The sequence below is a fragment of the Echeneis naucrates genome, chromosome 9 (assembly GCF_900963305.1).
Source record: "Echeneis naucrates chromosome 9, fEcheNa1.1, whole genome shotgun sequence".
NCBI lineage: Eukaryota > Metazoa > Chordata > Actinopteri > Carangiformes > Echeneidae > Echeneis > Echeneis naucrates.
The window spans coordinates 2767900-2789874 of NC_042519.1; the positions used below are offsets into that span (position 1 = coordinate 2767900).

At 38.5% G+C, this 21975-nt stretch overlaps 1 protein-coding gene across 2 annotated transcripts; it reads right to left on the reverse strand.

Moving 5' to 3' along the window:
* Window positions 1-1001: 1001 nt before the first annotated feature.
* stxbp1b (syntaxin binding protein 1b) lies at window positions 1002-19864 on the reverse strand. Of its 2 annotated transcripts, XM_029510917.1 has the most exons (20): window positions 19828-19864; window positions 16722-16771; window positions 16544-16625; window positions 15273-15349; window positions 14907-14985; window positions 14007-14110; window positions 11147-11295; window positions 10910-10994; window positions 9761-9891; window positions 9376-9483; window positions 9158-9218; window positions 8216-8281; window positions 6801-6881; window positions 6225-6363; window positions 5873-5982; window positions 4365-4466; window positions 3970-4055; window positions 3708-3862; window positions 3068-3191; window positions 1002-1127 (listed from the first exon to the last, which is right to left on the reverse strand). In XM_029510917.1, exons 1-19 carry the CDS (start codon window positions 19862-19864, stop codon window positions 3082-3084), a joined length of 1812 nt encoding a protein of 603 aa, XP_029366777.1. In that variant the 3' UTR covers window positions 1002-1127; window positions 3068-3081. The 2 variants fall into 2 exon arrangements, with proteins under 2 accessions (XP_029366777.1, XP_029366778.1); XM_029510918.1 differs by lacking the exon at window positions 3068-3191 and having other exon boundaries at window positions 1051-1127.
* Window positions 19865-21975: the final 2111 nt, after the last annotated feature.

Below are 21975 nucleotides of genomic sequence, written 5' to 3' on the forward strand. Positions count from 1 at the left end.
TGTAGTTTTTAGTTGACAAATTGGGCAAAAGAAGGTTGTGCAAACCACATTCAGCCACAGATCATTTCATAATAAAATGAGTAAAGGATGAAGCAAACAAAATGTGGAACGTTTTCATTGTTATCACATTATGATTTGGTCTAAAAAAAATTTAATGAATAAACAATTAAATTCCATGAGAACGTACTACCTGTCGTATTCTATATTACATTGTTGAGTTTCCTTTCAAACTGAAACTAGAGAAGTTTAATGGAGGCTTAACACACATCTGGTAGCAAGTGTTCTTCACATATGCAGACAAAAAAACACAGACTGACAATACTGACCTCTCTCTTCAGACACAGTTAATTACTAGTTACAGAAAAGCACAACATAACAATAATCAATGACAAACTGATGGCCAAACACAGAAATAAAAGGAAAGTGAATTTCTACAGGACAAAAACACAATGCCAGAAACACTGTACTGACACAATGCACGAGAGACTATCCAACTATAATGTTTATTAATCTTTCAAATGCTTAATCTACAGATAAAATACTGTCAGATGCATTGGCATTTCCAAGGTCAGACACATGACTGTGAAACCGATTACTCGTCCAGTGTTGCATGGTTGCTACAGTGTTGAAAGTGCTCTAAGAGGAAAGTTGGGTACTTTAATGGGAAGGATCCCAGTAGATGTTAATGTGTCAGATCCATGAGATCCATTCCAACTGTGAAGCAGTGGAATATGGTCCAAAAATAAACTCATCCCCGACTGTCATCCCATCATTTAAATTGATTCCACATAAATTACCTTACCAAAGAAATAGTCACCAAATAGTTTACAATGGCTAACATTCAATACAAACTTCAGTCTCCTCCAATAAACTTTGATCCACATCAACAGGCTGAATTTAAACCATAGTCTCAAGGTTACAAGACAACGGGTTGGCGCTCCACACCAAATGTGTACTGTATATTTGACATGTTGCGTTGTGGGGAGAAGGCGGCTGCGGGGTTGTCATGGTGCTGCAGAGGATGGAGGAGGGAGCACTACAGTGAGCTTCTTAGCTGGTCTGCTCTTCTTTATCTAAATTTCTGAGGACTTTCACAAGGCGAGATGGGGTGAAGATTTCAGTTGATCCTGAAAGACATAAGAGGATGTATGATGATCCATGACAGTATACTATTCACTTGAAGGAAAGCCTCCTGTTTTATTGGTCATCTTAGAGATGCATATGGCAGAAATCAGTCAGCTTTTGCATTCATTCCTGCCTGTAAAAACCAGCTAAACTACAAAGACCATTTCTGGGGGGGTTCCCGTTATTTATATCAGTACAGGAAGCAATGCGCCTTGCACTAGGCCAAGATAAAGGTGTGGAGGTTTGGCTTAGCTGGTGTTTGCGTCCCATCAGAGATTAACAGCTAAAGCCCCCACATATTTAAGGTCCACCATTAGCTTGTTTCATTTACTATATGATGTCTGATTTGTCTGAGGCATTCAGGGGTGGACATTTACTGTAGTTCTGTCATTTCTGTTGGGGTAATAAAAGTTGTCTGGTTTTCCTTTTTACCGGTCCAGGCATTTTATAGAATAAAAATACAGTTAATTTGAATCTCAACATGTGGTGCTGTGACCTATGTATCAATCTACGCAAAAAGACACATGGTTGGCTGGTGTTGATTATTTTCACAACAAAACAATGTATTAAATCTTATTTGAGATTGGAAGTAAAACACATTCACTTCAACAGTTTGCCCTTCACAAAGAAAAATTAACAATGAGACATTAATAAAGATGTTCTTGGATTAGCATGCATCTGTCACTCTCTGCCTGCACGGAGAGGAAAAGTGCCAAAGATGTTTTTGAAGAGAGAACTACGCTACTATTGATACAGGTCTACCGAAGGGAACAGAAGGTAAGACAGGGTACAGCACAGCACAACACCACAGGTAACACAGAGAGACACACAAACACTATGACTATGAAAATAGAAACTGAGGCAGCCTGAACTGTAGTTTGAGGAAATATCATGTATATTAGAAAATGCACATAGTGTCTACAATTGTTAATGTTGATGGAGCAGCATCAACAGTCCATCAGATTATCACCATATTATCATTTTAGATATTTCTGTGCTACCTTATCATGATTCTGGGGGAGAAATCTGATCAGTGGCAATAAATGTTAATGCTGGGCTTTATGCCATGATGATTCACTGAATTCCAGTGGCCCAGGGGTCAGAAAGAGGTCAGCAGATATAGCTGACTTGAGCTACATGACTAAGTGTAATCAGAGAAAAATGAGATTTGCTCTCTAGCACTGATGAGAGTTTTTTCTTCAAAAATTCATTTTGTGTCTGGTGTTTTCTAGTGGGATGCATTGACCTAGAAACCTATTAAATATAATTTGTCAAGTATACAGCCTGCAACTAGTTAAACAAAACCTTTGATTTCTTCAGTCTCACCATGGTTGGTTGTGACTCAATACTTGAGACCTCTAGTGGTCAGGATACAAAATGACCTCAAAAAGAAGCAAACTAATTAAAAAAAATATAGGAGGTACAGAATGACTGGGTGCCTTGTTCCCACAGAATTGAGGTAGGGAACTTTTATATGTTTTGCCAAGGGGCCTGCTGTGTCATAATCCATGATTTCCTAATTTTGAATTGTTGAGAGATGATTTTATATGTGAAATACTCTGGGCAAAATGCATCATTGTTAACTCAACATGTCTGCTAACTATTGTCAAAAGTGCTTCTGCAACTTCTGAGTGTCCAAACTGGAAGGCAAGGAGAAATGCTGTGATGTTCTCACTGCTTCTTCTGGTTGCTCCAGCTGCCTCCTTCATCTTCCCCTCAACTTGCTGTGCAATTACTAGGGTTATCTCTTTTGCCAATGCCACAAGTTCAACATATGCATATGAAACTTGGGGACCACCGCAGTTATCTCACAAATACAGCATGCAGAATCACTGAAAGGAAATGCTGCACGGACCAGCAGGTCTCAGGTGGGACACATAGAAAGGGAGGTCAACATAGGGGAACACAAATTCATGAATGACATCAGGACATGTGTATTTACTTCCAAAAGTCTTTTCATTCTGCAGGTGGCTCCTCTGTGCCCTCTGGTGGGGCACTGGGGTCCAAGAAGTCTGGATGCTGTAGTTCCTTTAGGTACTTAGGGGGGGTGAGAATGTGGGTGGAACCTACAGGGGACAAAATCCTGAAAGCTTAGCAAGGATGCAATCCCGGATGAAATTGTTATATAATGTCCATGTCAGAAAGATGAAGCCATAAAATATTAATCTATGGAATTCTGGTTTAAAAAAAGAAGCTCCTCAGGGATCATAGTGACAAAAGGCGATAAGTATAATAAAGTCTAAATTAACTGTAAACACTTTTGGAGATTTCACCTCCTCCAATCTGAGGAGATTGATTTCCTCCAAACCTATTGGCCCTCACAGAGCATGGGATTATAATCATAATCATAATCAGACCAGGACATGCCCATGCTTGCACCCAAGTCTGCAAGCAAATGTTTTCATTTTAATTTATGGGTCATGGCCAAACACTCTTACCTACTTCTCAAATAAAAACCAGCATATCTGTATATATCTATATATATTAGGGTTATGAGGGTAATTTCCTCAGACTTAATGAAAACCAGCCGAATGGATATGAATGAGTAAAATGATGTAGACATCCCGGTCCAGTGAACTCACCAATTAGGGCCTCCCACTTGCCATTGGCCTGGGTGACTTCATACACGCAACGCATCTCGCTGTATGTCACCCCTCCAATAATGAAGATGATGATCCGGGGCCCTGTCTTGATCTCTGTGGGGCCCCTGTTCTTGTGCCAGTTACCATAGCGAGCACTGGATTATGACAGAAATGCAAATGGATAAAACATTTTTCAGGACTGTCCAGATAGCGGCTTCAATAATGGCCCCATTCTTCTTCATTTTATTCATTAAGCACGCACCTTGATGGAGCACTGGATTTGGCAGAAACTTGTCGCTGGGAAATATATGGGTACTGCTTGGGGTCAAGTTTGTCCTCAATGGCATCCTATAGGAACAAATGTGTAATGTAATTACATTTATGTCTTTAAAGCCTCATTTTTTTAACAAGCAATTTAATTGTAAAAGCATTGTAATTATGCAATTACAATGGATTTTTTATTATTACAAAATTACATTATGTTAATATAAAGTGAAGCACTATAAGGTCAAAGAAATAGCTGACACATTGCACTGGCTCGCTCCGAAGATTCTAACATTACAAAAAGATCAACACCAGTCTTAAGATAAAAATATCATTAAGATGCTTGTAGTAATGGTACAACAGTAATGTGCAGCTATAGCACATTAGAAGTACCTCAATGAGATCCTTAACAAGAGGAGTCCACCTGGAGAGCTGGTAGGTCTGTTCACTGACTCGCTCTTTACGATCTGGCTTCTTGGTTTTCTTTGTGGTGCCCTGTGAAGTAATGAGACTGATCACTCATGTGCCTTCACCTCGAATACGAAGTGTGTGCTGTTTAGGACCACATGCCAAATGTCAGTCTTGCAATATTCAGAGGCCATTGTGCTACTCACACAGCTTCCCTGATTTGAAGAAAAAAAAATATGCTTGCATACATACAAACTAAAAGTGGCAGGGTTTTTTTTTTTTTTTTTTTCAGCTAAAGTATGGATTATGTCCTAGACATTCGCTGGGGGTTTATAATGGGAAATAAAAATGGTAATGTGACTTTTATTGTAACACAGTTATTTTGAAAGATATAAAGGATAAATTTGGTGATATCTGATGGTTTTTGCTATCAAAAATCCCATTAAAATGTCAGTAAATTGTTCCCAAAGCTCCACTTTATCCAAAAATTATTAAAAACATATCAATGCAGAACTGTGTTGCACTGTTCATTACCATCAACATACACAATCAAGCATTCATTGCCGTACTGCTGGAAATTCTCACTACAACATCCAATGTGAATTGATCCACTGCTAATATAAAAACAAGAAATGATAATGACAAACATAATGTCCTCTGGGCAGCGTGTGTGATGGTGGTGCGCGCTCACAGCAAGAAAGTTATGGGTTTGAATCCTTGAGGCCTTTCTGTGTAGCATTTCCATGTTGTCGTACCTGTGTAGCTTTCCTCCAATAATCCATAGATATGGACATCTAGGTTAAGCAGTGGCTCTAAATTGCCCGTAGGCCTGAATGTGAGTGTGAATGCTTGCCTCTATATCTCTAAATGTCGGCCCTGCAAGACTGGTGACTTGTCCACGGTGAACCCTTCCTTTGCCCAAGATACCAGCTGGGATTGGCTCCAGCATCCCATGCGATTAAGGTTGAAAATGTAATCAAATTAAATGATGCTTGAGTGATGCTTGCTAATGATATAGTGCACAGCTTTAGGAATACTGTGCTCATTCTATTTCAAATAGTGACTTCAAGAATGGGGCAGCATGGCTGCATGGTGGTTAGCGCTGTTGCCCCACAACAAGAAGGTTGTGATTTTGGTTCCAGGCCTTGTGGCCTTTCTGTGCAGAGTTTTCATGTTCTCCCTGTGCTTGTGTGGATTTCCTCCCACCATCCAAAGATTCTAAACTGTCCGTAGGTCTGAGTGTGAGTGTGAGTGGTTGTTGGTCGCTGTGATGGACTGCTGACCTGTCCAGGGTGTACCCCACCCTCACCCGGTGTGAGCTGGGATTGGCTCCAGTGTCCCTCCTCCCACCCCCCACAACCCGGAAATGGACAAGCGGTAGATGATGAGTGAGTGACTTAAAGAATTATTGTTATGCGCAGTAGGAAACACTGTAGGATTAAGATTTATAGGTTTATAGTGACACACTGAGGTAGTAGGCCAGGACATCTCACCTCAGAGACAATGGGAACACCCATGTGTGCCATGTTGGAAATGATATCACTGTCCTCTGGTGGGATGTTTGCATGCTGAAGGAGTTTACACAGGTTCTCCTCAGTCACCCCTGGCACACACATTAAACACACAAACACATGCACCATAGAGTTACTGTCCATACACACAAAACATACATGCATGGGAACAAGCACATGTAATGCATGCTAAAACAGTTAAGTGCCAGGAAACACTGGTGCATACATGTTAAAAAATTTAAATATTAAGTTTATGTTTTTTGTGAAGTTAAAATGAAGTCTTTTTTTTTTTTCATTATTTGTCATCAGAAGAACGTGACAGTGGACAGCTCACCATTCTTAAGGAAGATGTAGAGCAGGATGATGCGGATCTTGTCAGCAATACTGACATTAGTGTCCAGTAAAATGGGCACAATGAGCCTCATGGGATCTTTAATCTTCTCTCCCTCTGCATCTGTGCCCATTGCCAGATCCTTCAAAACAATGAGGAAAAGCAGGAGGTCAGAGATAAAAAAATCTTTCATTTTAAGTGGCTTCTGACCAAAAGCTCCCCAGCTGGCTTGAGCCCAATTTTTTCAGCACATTGTTTATATATTTTATTAACCTAATGAGCTCGCAAAAAAAAAAGCACTACCTCTCTACAATGTATCTGAATGCCCTGCTGCCCTGCAGAGGAAGAAGTTGTTCACCTGTGTAATGGCCCAAACCAAGCCCTAGTAACTTGGCCCACATCCCTCTGTCCCCCTACTTCACCTCATTCAGTTAGACTTATTGAACAGACGTGATCCTGTTCATCTTAATAAAAGAACAAGCGCATTCAGTCACATATACATGCTGTTGTTAGTTGCATACACCGGACCACCATGCTAGGGACACATCTAACAAAATAACAGAGGCGTCTCTGGTGTACCTGTTCTACGCGACAAAGTTTGTCCACAGTGCCCTGGTAATGGTTCATACAGTCCTCAGCCAAGTGGAGATGGGTTGAATACTGAGGTAAGAGAGGAGAATGGTGCTTGTGAGTTTGACAAAGAGAAAATAGCCTATCTGCAAATAATAAGAAAGGAAACATGTTTTAAGGGTTCTTAAGGGTTGGATCTCTTTAAAGAAATCTTAAAAAAAAAAAAAAAAACTTGTCAGGTTCAGTCATGTCGTTATTTGTTATCCTCAGTATGTTGTGTATTTTAAACAGAAGTAACCCTGACTGAGTGAACTTATTTTTTCCCATAGGATAATGAAGTATATGAAAATGAATAAGATTTGATGATTTATAAGTTGGACTCTACAGAATGTATTATAGTTATATATAATTATATATAGTTCAAAAAATTAAACTCATATCTAAAATAGATTAATTACACAGTCTGATATATGATATATAGATACTGTATATGGTCTGATATATATCATTTGTTTATTTTAATTTTGTTATTTGTAACTTACAGCTAACAAAAACCCAAAAATTCAGCATGTTACAAAAATGTAATATTGTTTAAAAGTTTAATATTATAGCATCATGGAGCACTTAATGCTAATTAATCAGCTAATTAACTAATTTAGTTTTTAACGGTCATTGCTGTGAAATGGACTGCAACTGTATTTGGGTCAAGCCACTCTTGAACCACAGCCAGTTTTAGAGGTGTCTTGCCTGGGCAAAGAACAAAAAGGCGTCAAGAATCCCAATTCTTACTTTGTCTCATCACTTACTTACTTACTCTCCTGTCATTTCAGGTCACACCCCCCTCTCAGCCCATGCTGTCTGCTCATTCCCTGCACCTGGTTTTCCCCGCCCGTCTCCACACCTGTGGCTCATTCGCCCAGCAGTCCAGCAGTATATATGCCAGTCCATTCGCCGCTTCCTTGTCTTAATGCAAAGTTTTCAAGTGTTGAAAGCCGGCCTGCCAATGCTTCGTGAATGCTGACCAAGGCCTCATTCAGTTTCTGGCTGACTTGAGGAAGAGTTCAGGTTACCTTCTATGATTAACAGTTATAGATTGTTCCAGGATATATTCAATATGCTAGAAAAAGCTTTATATAGTGGGCAAATCCCTCCCTGCATTCCTGTCAAAATTGTGGATTTCATGGCTTGTCTTTTATCCTGACATCCAGTCTGATTGTGTCACCTTCCATACACAGGTGTCTCTTTTTTTTAAATATATATAGTCAGCTTGGGTTTTTACAGATAGGCTCAAATCAAGTACAGGAACATTTGAAGAAAAAAGAAAAAAGATTTTACATCAGACACCTGAGTGCAGCTCTGCATCCATTTTATGAGATCCATGACATCGAGTTATAATGACATTGCAGTGACACCTCAGCTCTTACCTTGCTAAGCTCTTTCTGATACTGAGGCATTTTCTTCAGCATCTGAGAAAGCTCCTTCATGGTGGTCTGAAAGACAGATGTGTGATAAATTAACGGTGGAGGAAAGGAGTTACAGTTATGTTTTCACATGACCGCTTCGGTGATTTTACTACGATACTACTCTCCCGCCATGGTTATTTTTTGACATAATTTATTTCAACACAATGCTGATTCCTATGGATTTAGAAAACATCATTTGTTACATTACAGATTAATGCTTTACTTGTAAACAATATAATTCCATAATAATTCAAGAAATTTCGTTTTGGATTGAAGAATCTGACAACATATATAAGGCCATTGAAAAGCAAGTGGCCAAAACATAGCAAAAATGAGTGATGCTCAAGATTATAAATATGACACTGTGCATCTTAAAAATCAGCATATGGAACTTTTTCACATTGTAATGTGACTCATTTCACATTTTTAGCAATATAAATGATTAGATACTATCATGTGATAAGTTTGTATGTTGTAATGTGAACATGAAGTATCAGCAAATTTGAATAAAATACAGAGCCCGACACTTTTGTTTTCCTTTTTCATCTTTGTGACTGTATGGAGGACAGCTGCAGCAGAAATACAGTAGCTGAAAGTGACACAAGACGTGTTTCCATCAACTTGCTTAGTAATAATAATGAAAATAAAAATTTATGAGCAACTATATGGCTAGCATAGGTTAGCTACCACACTTGGCAGTTGGAATCATAACAATTTGAAATGAAGCCACTTCTTCTCACAGACTGGAAATTCACTACCATAGATTAGAGAGATATTGTGTGAGGAGAAATGTGTTCTTTACACATAACTCAGTGGAAACAGGGACTGCATTAGATTTAGTTCATAAAAAACTTTTATGTTGTGCAAAGCTGCAATGAAAACCTGGTACAATAGGTCCTTTACCTTTTCTCCAGTGTTCATCTTTTTACTGGCGGAGAATTCCTTCAGAGAGCGAGTCACTGCTCTGTGAGGTTGAAAGGATGAGAGAATGAGACAGACAGGAAAATTATGTCGGTAGGCTAAGTCCCTGGGGCCATATTTCACAGAGCTCTAGGTTAATGGTGGAGCAACTCATTCATAGTTTATTCCTGCTATTTGAGCGGCAAGCCAAAAACACTCACGTAGACACCTCAGCAATATGTTTGTGTCTTAGACTCAGCCACAGGTCATCATCCTCATCCAGCAGTACCTCCTTCATTCTGGTCTCTCCCATCCCACTGGTTTCAAACCTGGCAGAGACAGCAAGAGAGATTAGTCATCAAAGTCAAAGTGAGACAGTCTTCCACGTCTTTTGAAAAAAATCTAAATTATATCAGTAGGAATACATGCTTTACAAAGCAGATAGAAAGACTTCTATCATCTTTATCTATTAGCATTTAATGCTTCTTCCTTGGACTAAATGGAGGGACTTTAGCATATCGGCTGGGACACCTGAGTTCAATACACCTAAAGGCCACATACATACTGAGGGGCACACTGTGAAAGTTCCTTCAGTAGCATCTTTACCTGTACACATCATTCTCAATGCCCAGCAGGTCATAGGCCATAGCCTGCAGCGTGAGCTCATGCAAGAGAGGTGACACTGGATCAAAGCCACGATCCAGAATGAGCAGCTGAGTACGGGACTTGTCTGGACCCTGGAAGCATCAGAAGAAACACAAAAGCTTGTACACACTATGGAAGTTATCTTAATACAGCTCACCATTCCAGATCTGGTAAATTTGATTTGCCAAAACACAGACTTTGGTTAACCACACCTCCCACAATTCAAATACTATGGTAACAGTTGAAAACTTTGACCCCTTTGCCTGTGAAACAGCTGATGCTTTGATTAACTAGCTTTTCTCTTCGTGGATTCTACAGTATATTGAGGTCAGTTCACAACTCTAGTTAAAACATGTAAAAAACAGAACACAAGAAAATTCCAAAAACATCTTCATCGATCCGAAAACACTTGTAAATACTCACAACAGTTGTGTTTCCAATGGGCACAAAATGTATTGACGGGGTCACTTAACCCATCACCCTTAGCTGCTTCGCACCCTCCCTCTCTTTCTGACAGTTATTGCTAATATTAAATTAATAAAATAACAAACTCTGCTAAGATGCTTCATTAATAGTTTGTGTTGGGATGGTCAAATTGATTAATTTCATTGTGTTTCATCTATTTGCATATTCATGTAAATGGATGTAGCCACTGTTAGTGTCTCCTCTGGCTTCCACCCATAATCTATCCCCATGGACTGAGTAAACCTTGGATTGCTAGAGGTGAGTCCCTACCTGCATCTTTAATAATCAGTTTCCTTGTGCCAGGTTTACGCCTCCAGTCTGCCACAGTCCAGCTCTATGCTCACTGCCTGTCTTTTCAATCATCACTTCCCCTGTAGTCTAGCTACAAGCTTCCATTCAGTCAGTCACTATTCTATCAGGTTTCAGTAACTTTATTTATCAAAAGTACTTACAAAGTAATGCTTTTTTTTTTTAAAAAAATCCTTCTTCTAGGTTAGATTGTGCCTAGTGATATTGGTGAAACGCAACATGTGACGGACCACTATTTCACATGTACTTCATCCAGTAGGTCCACACATTCTGACTCTGAGAGATACATCTGATTCTCAGCAGTTATAACTGAAGGATTTTGCTCCACTCTCTTACCTCCCCCATAGTGGGGTCATCTGCTTTGTAACCATCCAGCTTCTCCTGAAGCATCTGAGCCAGAACTGCACAGTCTTTGTACTCCCTGAACCAACACAGACATACAGCATCACACGAAACAACTTTTTTGCAGCTGTATAAGAGGAATGATAGGTTGCAGATTGCGACTTAAGCTAAAAGTGTATTAAAACCAGCAAGAAGAAAGAAAAACTACTGAAATTCAATGGCTGGTCTCACCCTCTGTATCGGACTCCTGGATACTCTTTGAGTGTGGCGCAGAGGGTTGCTATCTGCTCAGCACAGCGCTCCAACATGTTGGTCTTCACATCAGCCTTGAATGGGCTGTAGAAGTCCTGAAAGGCATCGACTTTATCCAGAGAGAAAACCTGGACATGTGGGACATAACAAAGAGACAACCTGAGCTTCAACCTCAAATTCATTCCTGTCTCCAAGTTGTGTTACTGCTATACTGGTCGTCAATAAGAAGGACATAATCTCATAGGATTGAAAGCAGGAATGGTCAATGTTTGACATAATCCATGTGAATTGATATACTTAATATATTCAGCTTTGATGAAGAGTTTGACTGTCCTGTGATTTCATAGATGAAAATAAATTAAGTTTTCATCCCTTGGAGAAGGAGAAAATTATTATCATTTGGGGCTAAAAATGCTTCAAGACAAAACAATAAATAAAAATGTGTTTGATAAACTTCCGTCTGAAAACACTGGCACTGGCAGTCTGAATCTGACACTAATTAAACTGTTTTCTATACACAGGCACTTACAAACGACAAAGTCCACATGCATCCATCTGTTACAAGATTAGAATCCCTGTGCTTTCTCCTGTCACACATCTCATCTGTGCTCCCATTGGCTGCAGAGTACGAGCGTTTGTGTCCATTGAGGGGGCGGGCGCGTGAGGACTGCTCTGATTTGTTCCGCCCTCTCGGGATTAAAACCATAGGATAGCAGCAACGGATTGACGACTAAAGCTGATCCAACACAAAACACTGTCAGTCTCGTCCTCTTAAGGGCCTGTGTCACCATCACAGGCTAGGTGGGGGGCGGGGGATTAATATATTCTCATTTTGCTTCAAAACTCTTCTCAGATTTTTTCTGCAGCGTAGTCGGGGATTTTCTGTCTGTAACTAATCATATCCTTGCAAAGGTTTAAGCACACTTTTCAAGCAAACCATCTTTACAAATACAAGTGTTTCAGGAAGAAAGCTCTTTTTAACATCATTTTATTCATTTTATATTTTCAAAAGAGATTTGCATTAGAACTATATGTTCAAAATTTGGCCAGCATGGCGGCATAGCAGTTAGCACTTTTGCCTAAACACAAAAGGGTAGTGACTTCAATTCCCAAGCCTGGGGCCTTTCTGTGCGGAGCTTGCAGGAGTGTGACTGGTTGTTTGTCTCTGTCTCTATGTGTTGACCCTAAGATAGGCTGGCAACCTGTCCAGGGTGTACCGCGCCCTCATCTGGAAGGTTGGCTCGGATTGGCTCCAGAACTCCCACATAAGAGAGAGTGAGTGAGAGTGTTTGTTTTGTTTGATATGTATGCTTGAATATGTTTGAAGGTTTTTCATTCAGGGTTAAAAGTTGATTATCATCCAGAAATAGCTCAGAAAAAACTTTGGCCCACACCGTTACCTAAAGTTCTACAGAGTTATGCAAACCTTGGGGTCATATTTAACCAGGATATGTCCTTCAATTCTGGGACAGGTTTCTTCCTAGACCTGAGAGACATTGTACCCAAAAAGTAGTGAGTATACTTTTCACATCTAGATTAGACTTCTCGCTCTTAAACTTCTCTGGATAGAAATCCTGTAAAATCAAGAGAAAGCTCAAAACTCCCTATAAAACACTGGTTTCACAAACCATAGTTTTCTTGTGAGAGTTTTTGAGAGAAGGCAGAGCCTTCAGCTATCAGGATCCTCTGCTGTGGACAAAACCAGACAAACGCCTTCTCTGCGTTTAAGATTAGATTTAAGATTTTCCTCTTTGTTAAGGCTCATAGTTTGTTCTGGCTGAGGTCATCTTCAAATCATCAGCTGCTGTTGTTCGCACTGATCCCTCTGTTTTCTCTCTCACACACATCACATATTGATATGACACTATTGCAGGGCATTGACTCTGTGTCTTCCTATCGTTTATACTTCTGTCTGTCTTTCTCTGCCCTCATTCTGCAGCTACCTAAGATTCTGAAGCCACACAGGACCCGGATCACTCACTACAACATAATTATTACTATCATAACTGATGTGTTAATACTTATTCAACCAGTAAATGTCAGGATAATATACCATTTGCAGCTCTTTGATTTGGCTTTATGGTCTCCAAGATTACTGCTTTGGTTCAGTTTGGTACCTCATCAGCATAATTTCCAGATGTAGGCAGCTGTTCTCAGTGAATAAACTGTGACAGACCTTGACCAGACATTGCGCCCTGCACTGGTCAGCAGAGAGTTAAAGCTAGAGCCATGCTTGCCAGCACAGAGGAGACTTTAGCAACTGAAAAGCTGTTTGTCTCTCACAAGTCGGTGGAGACCAAAATAGTGGAGTCCCGAGAAGAGAAAAAAAAGTCCTTTCCAAGGTTCAAGCTTCACATTAATAATTCTTTGGCAAAATCAACAAAACTCATCCTCACATGCCTTAAGTCATTGCTTGCTTTGACTGTTATATGTAGATACTGCAAGTTCCCAGTGTTAAACATAGCATTGCATTATCATTTAGAGCCGACTGATTTTCAATGATGATTCTGCAAATGTCACTCCATTCATAGAAACTAAATGTAAAAAACGTGACTGTGACCTTTGACCTTTGATTATCAAATTCGTATCAATTCAACTTTAACCCCAAAGGAATGTCAAATCTGTGTCTGAAGACAAAGTGCTCCTGAAACAAAGAACAATGAGAAGGACATAGAACCTTAGAAACCCCCATTCCTGTTCTCTGAGGATGCAAATTGACCAAAACTATGATAGTGTTGAGTTGATGTTGGTTGACATGAACAGCATGAAACAACAGGAGCATCCTACCATATTTTCAGACACCTGCAACAATTGGTTGAATTGAAAGACAGTGTCTGACCTGTGATTCATAGGGCAGAAATGCAATATGGATCTCAGTCAAGGCCTTCATGGCTTTGGAGGCGCGTGATTTGGTCAGCAGTCCAAACAAAGAGTCTGGGATAGCTGCAGAGAGAGAGTGAGAAGCATGGTGACTGCCAGAGACAATTAGTAGTTACACCTTAGAATCTCCAAGTCATGTGAACCTCACTGATATTACTGAATAAGTCTGACCCTAACCTTAACCTTAACCTTCTTCTTCAAATAGACTATAAAGCAAGGGATGCATAACGGGGCGTGGTTACTGTAAGATTGACAGACTGTGCCACCAAATCAGGATACAGTACAGAGCAGGTCAGCTCCAGCTCACTCCCCCTCAGCTACACCTTCCCTTATAAATGTCATGACTTGCGATTTCTCAGAAAAACAAGGTGGCTAACGAACAGCTTACAAACTAATGAGTGGCATCACAATGGGTTGACACTTTGCTTACACACATTTAATTAGAAACTTTTGCATCTGTGTCATCATATTATCAGCAGAGGCCTTTCCATCAAACAACTGAGGAAAAAATAGCTAAAAAGCATGTAATGTGATACACATCTTACGGTTAATAAAAATACTTTTTCTTAAGATGTACATTTTTTTATGCCCTTCTTGTTGTATTGATTTCTTTGTGACGTGTTTTTGTTCTGCTATGGTTAAGGCAGCTGGGGGAGGTGACAGCAAGTTATTATATGCTGCCATTGTACGCAGCCATATCACAAACAAACCAGAGAATGGAATGTTTGAAAATTTTCCTTTCAAAAGAAATCACAAATGCAACTGATTTTGATAACACACAACACATCACTATTTGAGTTTCTACAAGGACTTTGAGTTTGTGTTCCATCTAAACTTGTGTTGGAATGTGTTTACTCACTGTCGGTGAAGAAGACGTGAGCACCTCGGTACCGTGGAGCCTGTGGGTCTCTGAAGTCATCGATCAGACCCTCCACAGACTTAAACAGCAGAGAACAGTGTTTAAGCTTTTGAACCAACAAATTTTGCAAAATGCTGGCATTTCCTACTTCAGTCACAATGTAACATTTAAAGGAACAAGAAGAGGACACAAGAATCCCACTACACTACTACACACACTGTAATACTCACCTGAAAGAATGTCGTGACTTAAAATAAGCATTTCTCAGTTGCTTGATAAAATTTCTAAATTATACAGGATTCAAAAAGATAAGGTGTGATCAGTGTGTTCTGTACCATAGAATTATAAAGAGCCTATATCATTTACCTCATCTGAGGGAGTGATAAGGTAGATGGCCTCCATGCTGGGGAGAGGCTCACGCCGCTTGGTTATGTCTTCTACAACTGAAGGAAACAAGAAAACAATACCAATCAATACTTGAACCAATTTCAATACAGCGTCATTAAACAGCAGCAATGCTCTCTGCATTTGCTGTTTGTAGGACCCTTCCTCTGGCAAATGTCACATCACATTTTGAAAAATTCCTTTGCTGAGTCCTTTGAAAAAGTAGGCAACAGAACCATTTAATCTACTAACAGTTGTTGTCAGTTGTGATTAAATTAGTAATTCTGTTGTTCACTCCTTTCAAAGTGCAGTTATTATGGGGTGTGGAGATAATTTCCTTTACTTTTGAAGTTGCTTTAGTCTCATAAAGAAAATTACAAAATCCACTGTAAGAACATGACACAGAGAAACAGAGGGAGTTTATTATTATGGAAGGTTACAGTGCAGAAGATACAAAGTAAAGACAAAACATTCTCAGTTTTTATATTCACTGTCAGTGGCCATTATCTACATTTAGGCTAACCTGGAACTTCTGCTGAAAACTTTTTTTTCTCACTTTTTGACTACATCCATTCGACATCATTACTGCACTCATGATTTCAATATTTTTCAGTCCAAATGATGAAACTGACATATACTTGGTTTTCTTTTGTTCTAAGAGTGATTTGAAGAGTAAAAATTATTCTAACTTATAACACCAGAACCATGATCACACGATAAAGGAAATTTGCTGTTTTAGGGATAGTTATGTTGGAAATATTTTTTTGATCGATATCAGGAGGGTGCAGTCACTATGTGGAGCTCTCTGAAGGTTTGTCAAAGTCACTGTAACTGAGAAACACAGTCTCCACTCCGGAGTCAAATATGGTTGATGGTGATTAACAGTTGTGTGTTGATAAATATAAAATTTTAAATCAGAGATCCAAATGTTAGCATTTTCCTGCCTTTAGCTCTAGACTCAGGAATTTCTAAAAGCTACGCTTTTAGAAATACATGTGAAAAATATCAGGAACTTTTAATTGAGACAGTATGTTTACTAGATGCAAGCCAATATATCAGCAAAACGCCTTTTCTCCACAATTATTCCTCTAACCTTGAAAGAAAATATTGTTTTCTTTAATCAGCTACATGGCAGTGGGTGTAAGAAGATTACTTTAGCTGAATTAAATCAAATCATTTAATTTTAACTGCACTGCATTTGGTTAAAGTGACTTTAAACTTAAAACTGAGGTGACCTGAGTGGTTGCACTTACTGGTGATTCCCTCTGACATAATGTCTGTCATCTTACAGCAGGAGGAAATCATCCTCATACTCAACTTGTCCACCACCAGCACCTAGAACACAGCAGTTATTGATTAATTTTAGTTAAGTATTCAGTTCCGAGACTGAATACTTAAGGAGGGGAATGATTATTATAACAGAACTGTTACCTTCCATTTTCCTTTTTCTCGTGCCTTCTTGATCACATTGTTCATTATCTCTGGAAGGAAGGAATATTTTATTACACATTGTTTATCACATCAGCATAAAACCTGGAATCCACACATTCATTCACTCACATTTACTTTTCAAATCTATTTTTGTGGAATCACAAAGTTTGTGACTCTGAAGTTAACTGAACAGCAGCCAGCTGTTTGACTCAAAGTACACTTAAACTTGTTTTGCCAATGACTATCAGACTATCTTTAATAATATATCAGTGTTTATCTTTAAATACAGTGTACTTCTTCTTTTACAGAATGGATATGACAGTATGTTACTATATTTATTTTAAATACAGTAAATTACTGTTTTACTTTGCAAAAATATTGACAGCTTTTCACTATATTGGAGCTTTGAGGGAAGAACTGCACTTTATTGTATTTTCTGGTATGCTTTTTGGGTAAACAAAGACTGATCCTTGTTTGTCAGCGCAGTTTGGATTTTTTTGATCCACTATGAATCATCCTGCAAATGAATAAACAAATGTATTTTTGGTTTTGGATCCTCATGAGGACAATGTACAGCAGCACAGCTCACAGCAGATACATATACCATGTGAAATCAATTTGAATATAGAAATAACACAGAGATATGAGTCAGCTCCCCCGGTGAGAATCAAACTGATGTTCAAAGAACAATGTCATGTCACTTGGGTTGATGAACAATGTCCCAATTTCCCCCATAGGGGTTTAAAGTCCTGTCCAGTCTGTCAGGCTGAACATGAAGGGCCCATTGCAATCATTGCATCTAATCTGCTCCCAATCCTCTTACCCCATCCTGTTTCTGTGTCAGCGGATGTGACGTGTCACACAAACAAATGCACACACATCCCCCAAAACAAATCAACATGCCCTGTTTCCACAGAGGGCCAGGGCAACACTTCACACAAAGATCTGCTCCTGAGATCTTATCACCATTATCATGACACTGAAGCATGTTGGAAGAATGTTTCCAATAGATTTGACTTTTTTTAAATATATATATATAATTTATGATAAAAACATTTCCATAAAGGTGAATCAGATATATTCAGCTACGCACCAGTTATGGTATGACCAGGTATGAGAAATGATGGTAACCTAAATGATGTACACATTAGTGAAGGGTCCTGTTTATCCAATTAGTCATCCGGATTACAGTAGATGAGAGTGTCGTGAAGTAAAGGACACCTGGCAGGCAACTTTCATAAGCAGGATACATAACAGGCTGCTGGAGATGGCTCTATCTGTATCCTAGTATTTCAGCAACTAACCGTTCCTATAAACACCAGATTCTCTGCAGCACTGCCTCCTGTAGTTTATCTTCAAAATCCACATAACATTGGAAACATAACGAGCAAAATCACCTGTCTGAAAAATGCACTTCTTCATAGGCAGATAGACGGCATGTGGGTAATTTTCCCTTTATACTAAATAATACATCTGATTTAGATGATCAGCTCATCATCCAGCTCTGCTGAGATCTCATAAGGAGTCACTCATTTGAATCAGGTGTGTTGGAGCAGGGAAAGTCCAAAAACACGCAGGGCAGTAGCTCTCCAGGACCGGAGCTGGAGTGCCCTGCTGTAGACCATATTCTCCGACAGTCATCACTGCAGATGGAAACTTCTTTTACGACTTGAAGCTTTTTTCTTATTTACATTTACAGAATGATGCTCAACAGAAATGTGTTTGATACCTTTACTGTAAAAGTAATATTACAAGTAGACAATTTTAACCCTACTCTGAAATTGCTAAGTAAAATATTTATGTTAAATTGTGCAAAAATTTTGCAAATATTGTTTGAAAATCAGCAGATTAATTCTTGAGTTATGGCCAAAATTTTGTGTCAACCAAAATTCCATCTTGGCATTCCTGAGCTATCACATTCACAGTGCTGCAGGATCAACATGGATATACGAGAAACTAAACCGATCACTGATATTAATAGAGGTATTATTACCTAACAATGATAATAATGGTACACACTAGCCAATGGCATATTTTACAACCTTGGCACCAAGAACATGCATATTTGTATGAATCAATGAAATATTTGAATTTTTGTATTAATTAATAATTACTAACTATTAGTAAAGTTTTCTAAATCATCACACCTTCATAAAATACTGCCTTAAAGACTTAAATTGATTTAAATTGGTTTAGTTTTAGGTTTAAATGGTTTATATACATATTATATAATTATATATAGAAATAATATATTATGTATATCACGTATTTGTTAAGATGAAGAAATTCTCCTATTTTACAGCATAATACAGCGTTATTGTAAATTCAAGCCATGTTTTGGAGTTACATTCCGTTGCATTAATAAAGAATTTTAATTGCTAACAAATACATTATAAATTAAACCCAATGATTAACTGTTAAGATGTTGTATTACCTCTAAATATCACTTAGGCCACTAAAGAAAAATCTATAAAGTTAACCTTTTTTTTCTTTCTCTCTCTCTCTCTACGCATCTTTACTTCTGGGGGAGACTCACAGGTTGAGACACAACATCCATGGCATAACCTAAAATATTGTTCAATCGGGTGTGGGTGCAGCTGACAGCAGACACTGTGTCACCTCTCCTCCTGGGACACTGATGTCACAGCGCCTAATCCACACGGCCAAAGATTAGAGAAGGATTTGCACAGGCCAGGACCGCGCTCATGTATGAAACACAAACCGCAATAATGGATCAATGAACCCACAAACATCAGGTAGAGCCAAACGCACCACCACAACACAACTTCGTGGCCTCTTTGTGAACGTCATCGGAGAGTTAAATCTGCATGAATGACGATCTTGCAGAGTATTACGGCGTCTGTGCTTCTTTATCTCATCGACTTTCAGGGAATAAAAAAAAAAGAAAGATATAAAAAAGAGTCTCTTTGAGCCGCATTGCCGGATATTCCTTTCAAACCTGACTCAAGGCACGCTCATCTCTCATCAGGGATTGGCTGGTCCATCAAGCCTGGCCAACACTTTAATAACTGCCAGGCCTTTGTCGACAGGTACGTCATATAAAATTACAATTTTTCTTTGAAAGAAACAAAGAACTGATTCTTACTCTCTCCAACAATTGCTTTTAGTCCAAGCGGTGCCATGGTGACTCCTCTCCTGCGCGTCCAGCCCTGCTCAGGGAACTAACCGGAGCGCGTCCGTCAACAGCAGCACAATAAGACTCCTATTTCCGCTGGCTTTGCATTCAAAATAAAAGCCCTTCGTTAGTAAACTCACGAGCAAAAAATGTGTTTCCGTATTTTGAGTCCACTTTTTCAGATCTCTTTGCGCAGTCACCAAAAAATCTAAACTGTAGATCACTTTCTTTCTCACTGACTATCACATCTTTCAAGAAGGAGCAGCTGTTTTCTCTCTCTAAGCAGAATCTGAAATATTCTAAAAACTGCTAAAATTGCACACAAAAATGAAACCCAAACTTGAAGCAAATAATAAAACCAAAAAATAAATAAATAGTAAGTAAATAAATAGACTCCGCCTGTTGTATAGAGGGAGAAGGTTTTTAAATTTCTCTGTACACCCAGACAGACAGATGAGCAATTATGGGGTCAGTCAAAAATGTTATTAAAACATTTCAATTGAAAACTTGAGTTTTCAATTGAAAAAAACATAAAATGAAGAATGGAGTAAAGACGAGAACAATTTCAAAAACATTATTATTTTATTCCCTGTTTCTGCTTTTCTCTATTTGGAAGAAGCATGATTGATTTGGCTGCACTTTTTACACCGGATGCCCCTCCTGCTTCAACCCTTTCCATTTATCTAGGCTTGATACCAACACAAGACATGATCACTGGTTTGAAAGTAAAAGTATGATGACCTGTGAATGGTTGTTTAATCAAATCATACAGCACACAGAGAGAAAAAATAATGAGGAAATCCACATAAAGATGTGTATGCCATGCAAAGATAATGGTGATAATAGCACAGGCAAGTGTGACTCGCTTTTCAAAGTTCAAAGGTTTTGGGGGTAGACTGCTGCTTGCAAAGTTCATTTGGAGCTGAACTGTTTGTTTCATAATTTCCTTAAATCCAATAGAAGGAAACCACAGTACCTTTGTTTTATTTGTTTATTTGTTGGGTTGTTTTCTTGTTTGTTTTGTTTTGTTTTGTTTTGTTTTTTATAAAATTGCAATTGAAAAAATTTTCAAGCATTTCTCTTTTTATAATCCGGACCACATCGAATGGTTTGACTTTGACAATATCCATTTGACCAAATACAGTCAAGAATAAGACAATCGTTTATTGGCTTTTATTTTGAAATTTTCAAATAAGAAATCTGTTGTCTGTCTGTCAAAAATGAATGAATGCAACTAGAAATTAAAATAAAAATCTAATGTATGACGAATGTTACTAACAATCTTGTATCATTTCTAAGTAAAATATATCAGGATTCCATTATATATATATATATATATATATATATATATATATGTGTCTGCAAGTCTGCAAGTTCTACAAGTTGGAAGCGAATGCGATACGAGGCAGGACAGTTCCCTGTTATGTAAGAGGACTCTTTGGACAATCCCAGAAGTGCCTACTGGCCATTAGAAGGAAGCAAAGGAGAGGTAACTAAACCAGACAATCAGGGATCCATTAGTATTTTCCATCATTATATGAAATATCACTTGTGGTGTGATCATCCAGAAACAACCACTTAATTTAATAATTCAAACGACATGATGATACATTATTTACCACCTTTGAGAAACATGTTGACAACGCTTTCTCAAATTCGGAAAAGAAAATTGCTTTTGAACTGCTGGTGTGTTGCTGCTGCAGATAGATACCATGTGGTATGACCTTTGAACCATCACAAACTTTCATAATTACCTTTTGAGAGAACCTATTTCATGTGATTTAGTTGGTCAATTTAGTACTTTACAGTTTTGGTGCAGTTATTTTACTGAATGTGTATTAAGTACTTGATTTTTCAATTATTTCAAAAAGATTTACATGCAATTTGAGTCAATTTTCAATTACTTAACAATTTACAACAATTGAAAACTGGATATAAATGGAAAACATTTACTCCTGAGGAAGTGGAATAGTAATAAAATAATAAAAATAAAAATTTGTGCTATATTATAGTTGCAGCAGATGACATTTCTTCTGGTTGAAAATCATTGCAATAGCTTCTTTCTTCTTCAACATCTTTCCATTTTCATACTTGATAAACTGCAGTTTAGCTACTTAA